At 33.8% G+C, this 17,619-nt stretch overlaps 1 protein-coding gene across 15 annotated transcripts in view; it reads left to right on the top strand.

Annotated features, from left to right (window-relative positions):
* LOC125062196 (basement membrane-specific heparan sulfate proteoglycan core protein) overlaps positions 1-17,619 on the top strand; it is a 120,965-nt gene that overhangs the window by 80,288 nt on the left and 23,058 nt on the right. For 12 of the 15 annotated variants that reach the window (XM_047667944.1, XM_047667939.1, XM_047667938.1 and 9 more), the window contains 28 exons: positions 303-426; positions 622-731; positions 822-932; positions 1,810-2,040; positions 2,279-2,404; positions 3,543-3,596; positions 5,017-5,025; positions 6,072-6,205; positions 6,679-6,772; positions 7,134-7,520; positions 7,670-7,866; positions 8,439-8,563; positions 8,715-8,937; positions 9,657-9,845; positions 10,247-10,389; positions 10,629-10,797; positions 11,252-11,463; positions 11,844-12,059; positions 12,318-12,590; positions 12,708-12,825; positions 13,579-13,676; positions 14,180-14,416; positions 14,805-14,895; positions 15,310-15,422; positions 15,684-15,861; positions 16,263-16,458; positions 16,893-17,056; positions 17,293-17,511. In XM_047667944.1, the coding sequence (XP_047523900.1) occupies positions 303-426; positions 622-731; positions 822-932; positions 1,810-2,040; positions 2,279-2,404; positions 3,543-3,596; positions 5,017-5,025; positions 6,072-6,205; positions 6,679-6,772; positions 7,134-7,520; positions 7,670-7,866; positions 8,439-8,563; positions 8,715-8,937; positions 9,657-9,845; positions 10,247-10,389; positions 10,629-10,797; positions 11,252-11,463; positions 11,844-12,059; positions 12,318-12,590; positions 12,708-12,825; positions 13,579-13,676; positions 14,180-14,416; positions 14,805-14,895; positions 15,310-15,422; positions 15,684-15,861; positions 16,263-16,458; positions 16,893-17,056; positions 17,293-17,511 (4,541 nt within the window). The remainder of the gene's footprint in view (positions 1-302; positions 427-621; positions 732-821; positions 933-1,809; positions 2,041-2,278; positions 2,405-3,542; positions 3,597-5,016; positions 5,026-6,071; positions 6,206-6,678; positions 6,773-7,133; positions 7,521-7,669; positions 7,867-8,438; positions 8,564-8,714; positions 8,938-9,656; positions 9,846-10,246; positions 10,390-10,628; positions 10,798-11,251; positions 11,464-11,843; positions 12,060-12,317; positions 12,591-12,707; positions 12,826-13,578; positions 13,677-14,179; positions 14,417-14,804; positions 14,896-15,309; positions 15,423-15,683; positions 15,862-16,262; positions 16,459-16,892; positions 17,057-17,292; positions 17,512-17,619) is intronic. The other 3 variants (XM_047667935.1, XM_047667933.1, XM_047667937.1) reach the window with 3 other exon arrangements.

The following is a 17,619-nucleotide window of genomic DNA, read 5'->3' as shown; positions in this document are numbered from 1 at the left end:
AATTTGACTCCAGACCATTTTTAAATTAAATTAAAGGTTACAATTGATTTGCCCAAAATGTAATTGATAAGTAGATTTTTTTCAATATTATGCACGCACTAGCGTGATTAGTTTAAGGTTAATTTTAAATACTCGGTGGTAATACTATATTGTATCTATGTCTGTCATTCATATTGCGAATTTTAATTAATGTTATGCTCTGCAAATTATTAACGCAACGCGATTGTATTTAAGTTTATGTTTATGATATATTCTGGTATCTCATAGTAATATTCTACAAATAAATCGTATTTGTTTTAAAGATTGCGCTCACAAATGCGACGGCAGGTGCATAGATGAAACTCTAATATGCGACGGCGTCTCCGACTGCTCTGATTCTTCGGATGAGATCGACTGTAACACTTGCGATGGACCGAACGACTTCAGGTAATTGTGTTAATATGATGCTATAATAAATTTATTGTATCGGTAAGTAGCGCGCGATGATGGCTTGCGATTTATGCGATTTTAATTAAATATACTCTGTAGCAATTGCAAATTGTTATTGATAACATATTGCTATGTATGTGTAAAATGTTTTAAATTATTATCTCATTAAATTTTGAAATATTTTGTCCTTAGATGTAGAAATGGTGAATGCATTAAAGCTTCTCAGCGCTGTAACTCAGTCGAGGAATGCTCCGATGCAAGTGACGAGTTGCAATGTAACGATACGATGACAACTGGACCAAGTAAGTGTCCACTGTTATTAATATAAACAATAAAAATATAAATGCATATAAGACATTTATATTCAATTGATATAATATTTGTCTCAACAGTCACTTGCAATGAAGACCAATACCAGTGCCGAAACGGTTTTTGCATAGACATGCAATTCTTTTGCGACAGAAATCCAGACTGTACCGACAACTCCGACGAAGAAAACTGCCGTAAGTACTCAACTTAAGTATTATGACACTGCATAACTAACTAGAGTTTAATAAGCACAAATGCGTCGCAATGTATTAAAGCGGCACGAAGCACTGAAAATAATAATACTGCTTAAGCTCACTTCAATTGAAGCACTGTCACGCTACAACTCTGTTTATACACAGCACGCAATTAGAGGATTGTTTTAGGTATTTCTTCAATCTGTCTTAATAATTAATATTGACGTGAACGTCTAATCGCGCCAAACAAAGTATAAATAGGTAGTTTAGAAGTTGTTAATTAATGTATAAGCTAAATGGGACTACTATACAGCATGGTTCATGATGAGGCCGTCCCGATCACCGATACAGACGACAACGTGCCAAGAATCTGAATTTACGTGTAACGATGGCAAGTGCATACCACACATCCGAAGATGCGACAATTTTTACGATTGTATGGACTTCTCTGATGAACAAAACTGTTACAACTCTGGTATACGATTGTCAAATTGTAGAGCCCCAGTTATTGTTATGCTCCGTATTATTTTTAGGCGCCTTTAGACGAGAGAAATAAACGTTTGAAGCTATGTACATTCTTTTCTAAAATTTTGTCGCATGTTTTTTGAAATCAATATTCGCTATTTTTGATTCTATTCCTTTTTTGCCTATTACCCTTGCAAACTCAACTAATGATACCAGCATGAAATGCTTTTGAATGACTTAAAGTTAAAGTAGTGGCAATCTCCGGAAGTGAATATCATGCAGTATTTACGAGTATGTGTAACGTTACTTTACTTATTCTGTCATTAATGGTTTATAATAGACATTTTCTCGTTATCGTAGAAATTTATGTGTAAAAAATATTGTAGACGTTTAACTTTTCATTTTATTTTAGCATGTGATGACGGTTACTGGCAATGCCGAACTGGGCAGTGCATCCGAGACTCAGAACACTGCGACGGAACCTATCATTGCAGTGATGGTTCCGATGAAAACAACTGTCCCACTACGTACAGACCTTTTACCACTGCTTATCCTTATACTCAACCGCCACCGACACAGCCTCCGCGCTACTTCACAACTACTTCTGCACCGTTCTTAAACCCATATGTGCCTGACAATCGAGGTAATGCTTTTTCCTATTTTTAATAAAGAATATCAATGATCATTATATTTCAACATACCATGATTAGTATTATTAAGTTAAGCTACTATTCAACGCATAACAGAAAAATATATAAAATAATATTTTACGATTGGGTTGACTTACATCTTCATAGCAGTTTGCTAGAGTACCAGAGCTAGTCGCGCTATATCCATTACATCCACTCTAGTTCTCGCACTAAGATAAGCTTCGTTAACAGTAGGGGAATGTAAAAGACATCAATGGCGGTGCGAAAACGGACCGTGTATAAACAAGAACCAACGATGTGATGGTCATGTGGATTGTCCGAAAGATGGCAGCGATGAATTCGATTGTCCAGCAGGCAGTAAGGAGGATATTACAAATGAATTGTTACTAATTTATAACGGAGAAGAAAAGATCATCCGATACAGTATTTAGTTTTAAAAAGCTTGAGAATGTGGGTCATGAATTGTACAAAAATAAAAGCGCTACAAATATGTAATGAATACAGAAATCGCTCATCGAATTATTACAGCTACCTTTTGTTTCTAACCTACCTTAAGTAAATGGTTGTGCTAAAAGCACGACCAACGTTTATCTTTTCTTCTCTCAGAAAGTACTTACTTTCTTCTGTAAATAACTATAAGTTTAACTAATATGGATGTAAATACTTCTAACGTGTTAATTGTTTAATTACTGTCGGTCTGTACTGTATATTTAGAAAAATATTGTAAGTAGTCGATTTTCCGATTATTATTTTTTTATTTAAAAAGTTATGACGACCAAAAATGCTTGTGGATTGAAATGATTTTAAACTCGTGCAGCATTCTATTGTTCTTTGGAAAGAAGCCCTGTAAAATTGAACTTTACTGACCATGATATGAATTTATTCTAAAGAAAGCCTGTTTTATAATTAAGTTTTTTAATTTTTGTTTCAAATTTCACTCTTTGTACAAACAACCTTATATAAATGTAACAAAGGGATTTAGAATCACGTTTGAATTAAAACTTAAGTGATAAATTGTTTTGACAAGATCCGACATGCAACTGGAATACTCATTAAATCTTCTATAAAATATTTAAATGATTTGGTTTACCAAATTTAAACAAGGTATCTCTCTACCTTAATAAATTAATTAGATTAATAAATTGGTTCGGTAGCATGATCTTTAAATGTATTAATATAATATATAGTTTTATTTAAATTAACGGAATTAATATGTTTTCTTTTAATACAAACAGGAGATGGATTACTAACCGTATTCTTAATAATGTGGTTAAAAATAACAATACTGTATATAATTATTAACATATGTTTTCTAGTTAAAATAATGTTGAATACAAAATAGCGTAATTTAAAAAAATTAGGTTTATTTTTATTAATAAGTTATATAATGACACTTTAAAATCATTGTATTCTATTCTGTACATAAAAAATATTTTCGTATGCTTTACCTAATAAAACTACTACATAATTTATTAAGAATATTTAATTATTTCAGGCCCCATAGCACTCAATTTGAAGACTTATCCCGTGGAACAAACAGTGCGAAACGGTAAGCATTTATTAGTTATTGTAAGATTTTTATTGTTAATCTGTATTGAACAGCAACGGGCTAGAAATATTATGGCATTGAGAGTGTAGTACTCGAGGAAGCACTAAACATTCGTCGAGCCTTTGCGTTGCAATCGTTTAAAAAAAGTTTGGACAAATTTAATATTCATATTCTGTCCATAAAGGCAATTAAATAAATAATATATTATTTGGTAAACCTAGTCTGTTGGTGGTTGTTATATAAGATATCAATTGCTCAGTTTTATAAATCTTAATATATATAAATCACGTGTCACGTTGTTTGTCCGCTATGGACGCCTAAACTACATAACCGATTTCAATCAAATTTGCACACCGTGTGCAGTTTAATCTAACTTAAAAGATAGGATAGCTTACATCTTAATTTATACCCGCAATATTATTTTATTGCAAATTATTTGTTTATTATTTGATAGTCACAATTCTAACAGATGGCGCTGTGTTGAAAGTACCAACGTTTCACTTAAGCTACAATTTAATGGCATAGCAACCAAAAAGCATGGTGGTCCCCATGACTGGTGTTCTCTTACCGTTTCCCTTGAATAGTTTACCACTGTGTAATATAGAACCTTATAAAACCTTAGCCATAGCAACACTTGGCCGAGTCTGCTAGTTATATTATATGGAGTAAAAATTTAATATAGAAATGCATGGTGGTCCCCATGACTGGTGTTCTCTTACCGTTTCCCTTGAATAGGTTACCACTGTGTAATATAGAACCTTATAAAACCTTAGCCATAGCAACACTTGGCCGAGTCTGCTAGTTATATTATATGGAGTAAAAATTTAATATAGAAATGTTACCTGATGAAACAAAAAGATGTAAGAAGATATGTATAATGGTTTTAGTATACCGAAAAGTACTTATATATTTTTTCTATGTTCTTTTTTGTCTTCAATCTGTTTTCTACCACGTCGATTCGGAACTTTTGCTTTGAACCCAAGATCGCGCAACCAAACAAATAAACATTTCAGTCTTTTAGCAATAGATAGTGCACTGTTGTTTACTCAGTCCGATATCTTTTAATGTTCATTGTATTCATTCAAAAATGATATTGTGGTGTTATTAATAGCAAGCAAAGGATCAGGATTTGTTTTAGACCTATTTTGTGTTTTTTAGTAAAACGTGTTAGTATTATTATACATAATTAAATAATATTTTAATCAGAGCTGAGAGCTATGAACCCAAATCTTAAGATCCAAAAATAAATAGTAACACGATATGAACGATTTAATATATAAATTTTATAATACTTTTCCCAAACTAACATTTTGGTGGCGGCTAAATCAGAGGAGTAATAGGTACATAAATTAACTACTTCGGAACAAATATTTGTCAACAAATTTTAATGAACTTTATTTCTTTCATGGTGGTGGAACAGTACACTATGGTGAGTCCAGGATAAATATATTATGGGTGCACACTATAGTATATTTCACATAGTTATACTAGAAATCATTATGTTTATTTAACTCTATAATTATTTATAATATCATAATGGTGTGGTTTTTAATAATGGGTTGTATGATGTGTTATTGTTCTTACAATGGAAAATTGTAAAACAAGATCGAAGAAATTTGTGACCAAGTGTTGCAAGTACCATAATGGATATTTTATTAATAATAAAGTCTACAGAAGCCGATGTATACAATTTTAAAAACGTATAGAGTCTGTAGGGAAAGAAACAAGCGTCTTTTGCTACGTGTCATTTATTCATTTTTTGTCATTTATTCACAAAAATTATGTGCTATTAATTCTTCATATTACAAGATGATTAATTTCGAACTATGACAATGTTAGTGTTGTCAAGATAAAAATAAGTTACCTACCTTATTACTGCTGCGACCTCAAATCTCAACGTAGGATTTGAGGTCGAGGTTCTCTTTCCGCGCAGACTCTTCAGTCTAACATTGTGGCTGGTAGGCAAGTTATACCTAATTCATCACTTCATAACTATCATATAAACATCAAATAAATGGTATTATGGTTTTTAATTTACAACATTTAAGACCTGCATTCCAATGTGTATCTCAAGACACAATCAAACTTGAGCTTTGTTCAAAATTATTACTTGATGTAAGTTTGAATTACGTCTTGGAATAGATAAATGTTGTAATTTCTACGCATTTATTGGTAATCAGCAAGAACAATGACATATTTAACACGGTTGCTAGTTTTACAGTTTTTTTTTGGGTTTTTAATATCACTTATTCTAATATGAGCATGATTCTTGTTACATATTTACACAAACACATTACAAACATAACAAATAAAAAATAATATCTACATTATTTGATAAAAATAACCTTAATACGAATTATGATTCTGAAATTTTAGGAATTGTATACAGTGCATACTACATATTCATTGAATGATGCATCGGGCCTGGGAGCATGCAAGATGTAGTTCTCTATTTAACTCATTAGCTCATTCTAGGTGGTGATGTGGTTTTCTCTTGCCGAGACGAAGGTCCCATCAGAGCTCCAGTGAGATGGGTTAGGGAAGGAGGCAGATCCCTCAAACCCGGATCGGTGGACAGAAACGGTCGTCTTGAAATGAACCACGTGACGGTAAGTAAAAGTTCTTGAAACATTATACTACGTATTTAATAATTTATTTAGAATGGGATAGCTGATACACAGAGAGTATGTATCATACTCAGAATCGTTATTAAAAGTTAATGATTATTTATGCCTTTCATTGCCCCGTTGTTGGTGTATGATGACTGGTTTTTATTATGTGACAAAAAGTACGGTAAATAATGAGGAGCTTAGTCTGTAGTAGTTGAATTATGAATTAATTGATGACATCTTTGATAACAACATCCCTAACACCTATGTAATAATATGTACACTAATACTTAATCTCCTATTAGAGATAATGGCACTGATTGAAAATACTCGAAGAGTTCTTATAAGCAGAACCTGCAGAAACCTGGAAAATAATAGTTATTATTTTTTACGGCGATTACATCTTAAATATAGGTTTTTCGAAGAGGATTTTCTTCATTAGAAATATTTACAAACGTAATGAAAATTTACAGATGGGCGATAGCGGTATCTACATGTGTCAAGCGCCTAGATACTTGGGCTCTCCTGGTTCCGAAGTGAGGGTTACTCTTGTCGTCGAAAGACCTTGTAAGTATTATGTTGTTTTTCTTCTAATTATATCAATATTGGATTAGATTTTACATATTATTGTTTATTTATTTGTTTAGATTTTATTTAAGTTAAGGTAGTGTTATATGTAATTTTGAGTTTGTGATTTTGTTAATTATTTATGCACTTCTTGTACTTTACCATCTTTATGTGTTTCTTTTTTTATTGTTCCTTATTAGGGTTGCCTGGAAGAAATCGTTTGTTAGCGATAAGGCAGCCCGTTGCCTAATAGCTTATGTAACCTGCTTTTTTATATCTATGTTTTTGTATAAGCTAACGAAGTGTAAATAAATAAAAAAATCTATTGTTAGTCTAGTGTATAATTGATTTATTGTTTTAGCTGCTACGGTCCGACCTCCATTCATTACATGTCAGTTTGACGAAGCAACGTGTGGTAATGGACAGTGTATACCAAAGACAGCGGTCTGTGACCGTAAAATCGACTGCGATGACGGATCAGATGAAGACACTTGTGGTCAAAACGGACTATGTCAACCAAACGAGTACCAGTGCGCGAATCACAAGTGTGTGTTAAAAACTTGGTTTTGCGACTCTGACGATGACTGTGGTGATGGTTCGGATGAAATCAACTGTCCCACTCTCGATCCTCACCAAAACTGTAGTCGAGTAGAATTCGCGTGTACTAGCAATGACCAATGTATTCCGAGAAGCTTTCATTGTGATGGACAGAGTGATTGTCTTGATAAATCCGATGAGACAGGATGCGGTACGTATTTGTTTTCAATTTATTCAGTACCTATTGAATAAAAAAAGATGCAAAAATATATTACTGCATTTTAAGATAAGAATAACCTTTTTTTATAAGTAGTAATGTATTTTCTAACATGTGTTCCATACTTATTTTTTTTTATTCAGCCCCCGTTCACGTCACTCGACCACCTGCACCATCAAATGTAAGACTGAATCCTGGTGACACCTTAACGCTTGTTTGCGAAGCCGTCGGTGTGCCCACGCCTCTTATATCCTGGAGGTTGAATTGGGGCCATGTGCCACAAAAGTGTACATCCACCAGTGAAAAAGGAATTGGAAGACTCACATGTTCAAACATGCAGGTAAACTTTGATAAACACCATTAAGTGGAGTTTTTTATAATAAACTATAGTAGTAGTAAGTAACGTGAAATCCCAAAGAACATAGGCAAGTAGGCAATCATTTTACTGTGCATAACAGCCAGGCATGCATAACCATTACTGTTTCGCTGAAAATCAAAATCCCGTACGTACAAATCTATACGCTCCTCTTTATTGTATAAAAAAAGAACCAACATTTTAGGTGCCTCAGATTTCTGTATCTGTATCATGATCATTTGTCAATCTAATAGGCAAGTAGGTGAGCAGCCTCTAGTGCCTGACACACGCCAGCGACTTTTTGGATCTAAAGCAAACTTCCTCACGATGTTCTCTTTTATCGTACGAGCAAGTGTTGCGAGCACATATTTAGAAAATGAATCCATTGATGCACAGCCGGTCATCGAACCTACGACCTCAGTGATGAGAGTCACACGCTGAAGCCACTAGGCCAACAATAGACAATAGACTCACGCTATCTTTATTGTAAACTTAAAAAAAAGTCAAGGTGTTACAGTAAAAATTTTGTGTAATGTTAATGATTGTTAATTTTATAGCCCGAAGACAGTGGCGCATACTCTTGTGAAGCTATCAACAATAGTGGGACGGTATTTGCTATACCAGATGCTATTGTGTACGTTAATAGAACTGAAGCTCTATGTCCAGCTGGATATTTCAATAGGTATGAGATTTCGTGTATAATTAGACTTATTTTATTGTATAGTGTTATAATATTTACTTATAGGTTATGTTAAATCCAGTTAATCCTGAAAATAACTGTAAATATTATTGTGAAAGCTTATTTTAAATTAATTAAATAATATAACTTGCAGCGAGGCTCGCTCTCAAAACGAATGCATCCGATGCTTCTGTTTCGGAGAATCAACAACTTGCAAGAGCGCAGATCTCTTCACATACAATATGCCAACTCCGCTCGGCGAAGGTGGTACTAGGCTTATTGGCGTGAAACAGGCCTACAACGGTGATGTACAGATTGACAAACAACAGACGATCAACAATCAGTATTACTACCAACCACTAAGGAATGGAGCAACGGTATAGTTGTATATAGTATAAGATCCCGCTATACAACGACCTTCACCGAGATGCTTATTTAATGAAACTTATTTTATATTTAATTTAATATGTCAATAAATATAATCCATATGGGTTGCCTAGCAAATTTCAGTCCAGAGTATGTTTAATTAATATTAAAAAAATTTTTTTTTTTTATAATTTGCATGTAGTAAATTTTTTGAACTTTTTTCAATCAATATTTTTAATCAGGGTAGTATTATATATGTATCACTAAAACCTTCTTTTATACTAAAGATGTATATATACTTTAGTGTCACATAAAAAATAAACACATAAATAATTAATTGATTAAAAACAACCTAACATTTGCATATTTTATGGGCTTCATACTTTCGATTGGTATAGAATTTATCTAATAATCATACCGGTGAAATGTTTAAAAAAATTTTTTTTTTTTAAATTAATTAAAAATATTCTGGACTGAAATTTGCTAGGCAACCCATATGGATTATATTTATTGACATATTAAATTATATATAAAATAAGTTTCATTAAATAAGCATCTCGGTGAAGGTCGTTGTATAGCGGGATCTTAGACCAATACGTTATGATAAAATTATTTCACTGTATTTTAAATAACGCTGATGAAAATGATTAAATAAAAGTAGTATCAAATTTCTAAAATAAACTTAACCTTAACTTAACCTTCGAGATGCAACGAACGATTATTTTTGTAGGTAACCAAATTAGCAGACTACAGCCCTGCCGGGTCAAGAACTTCGGGGTCCCGTCCCTACTTGACTCTACCAGAAAGCTACAATGGAAACCAACTCACTTCCTACGGTGGCCATATCAAATATAGATTGTCGCCACACAACCCTCAACCTTATGGCTATAATGACAATGTACCTGACGTCGTTATAATAGTACGTACATGATTTTCACCTATTTTCAACATAATAAATAGAAAGCAGAATCCACAAAAAATGTCAATGCATTTTTTATTGGTTTGGTTTTTCCAATTCAGTTTTGTGCTCGGGACAGCGAGTAACATTTCATATACATTCTAAGTTCGTGATATCTTTGAATTTAATTTGGGATGGAATGCGCTAGTTTTGCTAAATAAAAAAAATTGCTCAATCGATCGAAAATATTAATGATAAACCTTTGTTTAAATTAAATCGGTTCATAAAAACTTAATTAATACAATTGAATTACAATAGAACATGCAAATTTTACGTTGAGTAATCAAAATATTTTTTAATATTTTTTTGTCTGTCTTATATGCCTAATGCTTATAAACTAACACTGGGGCTTTTTATAACAGGGAAAATATCAAAGCCTTGTACATCAATTTCGGGGAGATCGTGGAAGAGACTTGGTGGTTGACGCCCGCCTGACTCCGGATAACTGGATGAAACCAAGCCCTCGCGGTTTGATTGCAGTCACTAGAGAGGACATTATGATGGCGTATGTATTTTACAATCGTTCTTGATGTATACATCATCATAATCAGCTGATGACCTTTTTCAGTATTAATTTCACTGCAAACTGTTTAAACCACTTTATATCGGTAATATGTCTGATAAAATTTCTTGAATATAAAGTATTCCAAATGATATATAAAAATTAAAAGAGTAAATATAGGTTCCAGGCGAAAAAAAGTTTAAATGACATGACATGTTAGACAGTAATATTTTTTCTTGAAGGTTGGATGACATAGAAATGATCTTAGTCCGCGCTGACTTAAACAACGCTGGTGTCAACATAACCGACTTTACTATGGAGTCTGCTCAGCACATCAATGTTGGTCTCGGCTCTGCAAGTTTAGTCGAAGAATGTAGCTGTCCTCCTGGATATGAAGGCCTCTCCTGTCAGGTACAAAATTAAAAAAAAAAACTTTAGAGGTGTCAAGGGACACCCGGATGGAACGAAATTCCTTTCGATTAATTTATATGTTAATTGGTATCATAACAGTATGATAGATTTTCTCGACACCAAATTACGACGAAAAAAAAAGCCAACATCACGAGGTGTTCCCAGGCGGTCACCCATCCAAGTACTGACCTCGCCCGACGTTGCTGAACTTCGGTGATCGGACGAGAACCGGTGTATTACAATAGCAAATAGCAAAAAAGTGTCGTGACAACTTTTCGTAAGAATTTTTTCCGTCTAGCCCCCTTTCACAACGCGCGATAAGGTACTTCGTTCCAAAACTATATTCTACGCGTAGTACATAGACATCTAATTTATGTGAAATATTAATTTATTCCTTACACTAACAATCACTTAAAAGGTTTCATATGTCATATATATATTTATTTTTCCCTAGAAATGTGCATCAGGCTTCGCGCGAGAGAGAAATGGTCCGTGGTTGGGATCGTGTGTCCCCAAACGCGCTTGTCCTCCTGGAACTTATGGAGACCCTAACAGTGGTGGAGACTGCAGACCTTGCCCCTGCCCTCTCACTAACAGAGATAACCAGTTCGCTAGAACATGTTCACTCGGACCCAGTGGAATTGTTATTTGCGACTGCAATCCAGGGTAAGCCAATTAATTAAATATATGTCATATAGAACTTATGTTGTCTGGAACTGAACCAAAAATGAGCCTGCTTCACTCAGTCAAGTGAAATGAAAAAATAATCTCAAGGAAAAGTAAACCAAATAATTTCAACGACTTTTGCGTTGTGATTTGGAAGAACATTAAACAACACGCCTTTTCTATATCTTTTGGCTCTGATAATTACCCAAGGAATACATATATTTACAATGTATGTACACTGTACAGTGTTGGTATTTCTAGCTTTATTGATTTACGATACGCAAAGATCTGTTCAAGATCTAGACTACAAATAAAAATATGTATATTTTTGCATAACTTCCCAAAAAAGTGATTTTATAAATTTGCAATTGTCCTTTTAGCTATGAAGGAAATGACTGCAGCCGTTGTGCTCCTAACTATTTCGGAAATCCTCTGATCCCTGGTGACTCTTGCAAACCAAGACCGTCAGATAACTGCAATGGTCTGGGTACTGCTCAAGTTCGCTTACCAGATGAATGTGTTTGCAAAGACAACGTTCAAGGAAGATACTGTGATCAATGTAAAGCTGGAACCTTCTTCCTTTCTAACGATTTCAGGTACGTAACATACCGCATCAATTATTTTAACGGATTTTTTTTATGTGCAAAGAATAAAATTATTTTAATAGATTTTTATTGAAATATAGCACTAATTCTTATAAGTTAAATTGCGATCACAAGTGTTTAGAACACGCACGTTGACCCTCGTTTATTTCGTCCAAGAAAAAAATAATTTAAGGCTTTTAAATCTGGCTGGTAGGCTGAACACCTATCTTATATCTGACCATTTTAGATATTGTTGATCATTTATTGCAGAGATGGATGCGCCTCATGTTTCTGTTCGGGTGTATCCCAACAGTGTATGAGCAGCAATTTACGCAGGAAAACCACTATTGTTCGTTTCAACGTACCACAAATAGTAGGACAAGTAAAATTGTACAAGAGTGCTCCCTTCGGTTCTGGAGGTACAGTTAGATACAATGCACCAATTGAGACCGATGCCCAACCGGAGTTGTTCAGAGGCGAAATGAGTCTAAGCAGCTTTGATAGAACGCAGCCATCTATTTACTATTGGAGTCTACCGCCGAGGTAAAACAATATTTTACTGTCATTCATTTGACTGTCATTTTCAAAATAGATTTAAACTGTCACACATAGATAATGGCATGCACCTATCTTAAATTTAACTCAACTTGTGTATTTCAGTTTTGCGGGAGATAAAGTTACTTCCTACGGTGGATTTTTGAATTACGAACTGCGGCACGTGCCTACTCCTGGAAGCCAAGGATCGAGAAACAACGCTGCTGATGTTCAGCTTATAAGTGTAAGTCATTCGTCATAAAATAAATGAGTGGCGCTATAACCTCTTTAGGTCTCGGATTTCTGTACCTATCTGCTTCTTGGTCATTTCTCAATCTAATAGTCAAGTAGGTGCCCCCTGTGCCTGACACACGCCGCAAACTTTTTTGAGTCTAAGGTATGGTGGTTTCTTCTGATGTTTTCCTTCACCATTCGAGCGAATGTGTAATGCGCACATAGAAAGAAGGTCTATTGGTGCACTGCCGGGGATCGAACACAGGGACGAGAGTCGCACGCTGAAGCCACTAAGCCAACTCAGCTCTTTTGTCAAAACTATCTTTTATTTTATACCTTTTACCTATTTTACTAAGGTAAAGATGTTTTTTTTTTAATCTATTGCTAAATCAAAAATGTTTTATGTTCGTTTTTTTGTTCCTATTCAAATATTTGTAATTCAATATAACATAATTTTAATGCTCTTTTGAGTGCCCATATTTCAATAAATACTAGACTTTGATAGATAAAAGATAATATAATATCCCCTTGGCTATTTTCTCAAATATCATACAATTTCCTTTATTCTATTTCATGCGGAATTATTCCGGTATGAATTAATGTAAACATACTAACACTTAGATTTAAGGTATTAAGCTGTAATTTTACTAACATTGTTATGGAACCTTGTTTTCTGAATTAAACAATTAAATTAAATTAAATTAAATTTATAATATAAATTATTTTTAATAGAAATTAACGTCCGATTTTCTACAAATTGCAGGACAATAGTCTGACTTTCAACTACTTTGGAAGCTTTGCGCCGAATGGTGACGGATACTTGAACGCCAGTCTACAACTCCTGGAAAAAGGATGGCAAAGGTATGCGAGGCTCATGTAAAATAGAGCTTTTATAAACTTCTATTAATTATTTTTATGATTAAGTTAAGTTACTTTTTAAATAAACTATCCTTGTTCATCCTTGTAAATCAAGAGGGTAAGAATGTAAAACCTAGGACGCAAACTTGCGATCGTTTTCTGATTGAACAAACGAACATGTTCATGTTCTGAGCAATCATAATCAAACGGAGTGCACAATCGTTTGGTATTCCATTTTACATTCTCACTCCCAGTGTATACTATTTACTGAATTGAACTGTTACGCATTCGTCGCTTTTTTTGAAATTGTTTACATTCTGAAATCTCTTTTAAATACTGAAAATAGTGCTATATAAACTGTTTGATTATTTAGCAGCGTCGAAAAAGAAAAGAAAAATATATAAAAAAATCTAAACGTAGTATTTCCAAGGATAAAAATAACGATTTGCAATATGTAAAGACTAGCAATCAATAGAAGTTTTATTTTTTCAATTACACATTTTCAGGCCTGATGGTAAAGAAGTATCGCGGGAGCACTTCCTTTTAGCTTTAGCAGACGTTAAGACGATTTTGATTAAAGCCACATACACTACCAATACTGAGGTAGCGTCCGTTGTTAGTGCGAGCATTGAAACAGCGGAGTCTGGTGGAGATGGGCCATTGGCCCAACATGTCGAACAATGTGTTTGCCCTGGAGGCTATATGGGAACATCTTGTGAAGACTGTGCTCCTGGATACACTAGGTTAGTGCTAAATCCTCAAGCCCTGTTGGCTAAGTTATTATACTTGTGGTTTGATTATGGAGACTAGATCAATATAGAAATAATCGTAAGGCTAAAGTATATGAGGGATTAAAGTTATATAATTAACATGTTAGGAATAGTACGTAGTATGCCAATTGGGGTTTAAAAACCTATAAAGGCGGAGATTTTGATAAAGTATAAGAATAGAGCAGGCGTATGTCTTAATGAAAATAACTTTATCATTCCAGCGTCAGAAAATATTGTATTGCTACTGGAATGTAGACCACAATTTGTACCAATTCTTTTATACATAAATCTCTATAAAATTGAACATTACACAAAAATATTCATCTTGTATTTATTTTTATATAAAATTCCTGAATTACAGAATATCAAGTGGCTTATATTTGGAGCATTGTGGAGCGTGTGAATGCAATGGACACTCAAGCATGTGTCACCCGGAAACGGGCGTTTGTTACGTAAGTATTATTTAAGACTTTTTTCAAATTTTGTGTTTATTTGATAAGAAAGTTTTATTCATATTCTGATGAACTTTTACTCTCAAATTCTTATGAACAACAACTGTAATTATGAACTTAAATCGATATATAGTAAACATTAGTACAAATACGGTTTTAATTTTGAATGTTTGCGAGAGATTTTTTTATTTTTTTTCAAAGTAAACTAAAGACGCAAGGAATAAGTGGCTATATGATTCTTCGTTCCTTGCATCGTGGTTGCTCTTAATTTTAAATCGTTACAATACAAGTTTTTTAATTGTTATAAATTAAATAAAGTAAGTGATGACATTAATTTAACAAATGTTTGACGTCCAATATAACCTGGAGTCTCGGTTCAATTATTGCGAGATTTAAATGACGGCATACTTATAGGATTGTGCCGATAACACCGCTGGAGCCAATTGTGAGGACTGTAAGGAAGGATATGAAAGGGATATTTACAATAACTGTGTTCTCCGTAGTTCTAACACGCCAGCTCCATGCAAGTAAGTGTTGAGCAAAGGGTTTTTAAAAACAGTCAGTTATTGAGTACATTTCCACAGAAGTTAAGAGCCTAATATCATTTTAATGTTTTGTCATATATCTTATAAGGCTATAGTTACTTTTTTTCAACTATCAATTTAATTATAAAATAAGTATTGCCTGATATTGTTTTTCTAAATTTGTGTTTTCAACAAAAAAATTCAAACATTGAATTCATCGCATTATTGGGTACAAAACTTTGTATAATATAATTTTTTCTCTAGTTGCGATCCCCGCGGAGAAGAAATTCCCTGTGATGGGTCTGGATATTGTACGTGCAAGCAGAATGTAGAGGGCGATACATGCGGTCGTTGCAGGACGGGAACGTTTGGACTCGATGCTGCTAATCCACTCGGTTGCTTGTCATGTTATTGCTCTGGAGTCACCAACAACTGTCACGAGGTATGAATTGATATTATAAATACATATAATACAATAAATCATATAATACATATGATTTTTTGAAAAGAAAATGAAAAAGGATAAACTAAGATAAAACAAGATCGAAATGACACTATAATATAATCTGCTAGGTCAGCTACTGATACTTAACATGTAGTTCCTTTCATACACATTATACTCACGCATTCACTCACATGCACACGTAGGTATACTCACGCGTGATACGCGTCACGTATGCTGTTTAAATACATTCTAAATATATATAGTAACTTTGTTATGGAAGAGCAGGGAACCCTGATACAAGTATTATGATTTAAAAGTGTTCTCAATTAAGGGGTTAGTAATATAATACTAAGTTTTGCTTCAATATATTTATTACTTTCTGATTTTTTTTCCTACAGGCAAGTCACTACGCAAGAATACCAATCGCAGCTCCTATATTTGGTGAGAACTATGGAGGTTATACGCTTACTGACTTGAATGGACAATTGGTTATCAACGATCAATTCATACCGGCCCCCGATGAAAGCGAACTCATGTACACGTTCTCATCTCCTCCTCAAGAAGAATTATACTGGTCCTTGCCGGTCTTCCCGGGTAATATTATTTTTCTTAATCCTTTACTATAAAGTTTGTTGAATCTTACTGTTCTTTCCGCCATCTGTATGCGTATAACATTTAACCTTCGCAATAAATTTTAAATTGGTTCTTATAAATCAATAATGATTCTAGAGCAGTTTTAAGTAACAATAATCTGTGCGTAGTTTAAAAAAACAGTAGTAATAACAGGTTGTCTGGAAGTAAACGCTTATAAGAAATAAGGCATTTTATATTGTATACTATATCAAAAACAATGCTTTATTGTCAAGATAGTCTAATTGTCAGGTCTTGAAACTAGATTTGAGATTTTATTGAACATATTTCGATAGATAACCTTATATATTTTTTTCAAAACACGCCGTATTCTTCTTAAAATATATGCAATGTTTTAATTGTTGAAGTATAAATTAATAATTATTGTATTGTTGCAGGTAACCGAGTTCTCTCATACGGCGGTACATTGTCACTAACGCAGAAGTTCCAAACTGGCGGATATGCTGAAGAATCTGTACCTGGAAATGACGTCATCTTCATTGGTGATGAGATCTCTGTATACTGGTCAAACCCAACACCTATTAGATCTGGTGAATCATTGGTAAGCATCACTCGCATAGAAATATTTACTATAAAAGTATTGTTCAATTCCTAACTTTGGTTTACGCAAGACAACATATAAATAAAATGTTTTTCTTAAGGACTCGAAATAGTGGTTTAATTTTATTAAAAAAAAATATAACATCATTGTTATTTGATGTATAATTTAATTATTGGTATATTTGAACACAACAATTAAGGCTGAATAAAAACTAATCTTAAACAACCTATCTTCAGAGTTACCAAGTGCCGCTTCAGGAAAGTGGCTGGTTCATTCTGAACACAGCAACACCAGCGAGCCGTCGGGACTTCATGAGTGTCTTGAAAAACCTTCGCCGTGTACTGGTCAGGGCGACGCTATCTGATGAACTCTTGTCTACGGCAATTGCTGACGTGTCTATGGATACCGCATTAGAGCTCTCCGACTCATCTTCCCCTGTTGCTAAGAGCGTTGAGGCAAGTTTCAAACCTCCTTATTTTATTGAAAAATTCAATTTATTAAATTCATTAAATCAAGCTGTTAAAAAACCTAAGTTTAGTACATTTTAGAATCGCTATTATTAT

This window comes from Pieris napi, chromosome Z (assembly GCF_905475465.1).
Source record: "Pieris napi chromosome Z, ilPieNapi1.2, whole genome shotgun sequence".
Classification (NCBI taxonomy): Eukaryota; Metazoa; Arthropoda; class Insecta; order Lepidoptera; family Pieridae; genus Pieris; species Pieris napi.
Note: the sequence above shows the minus strand (reverse complement) of the source record. Positions and strands in the feature narration are given on the sequence as shown.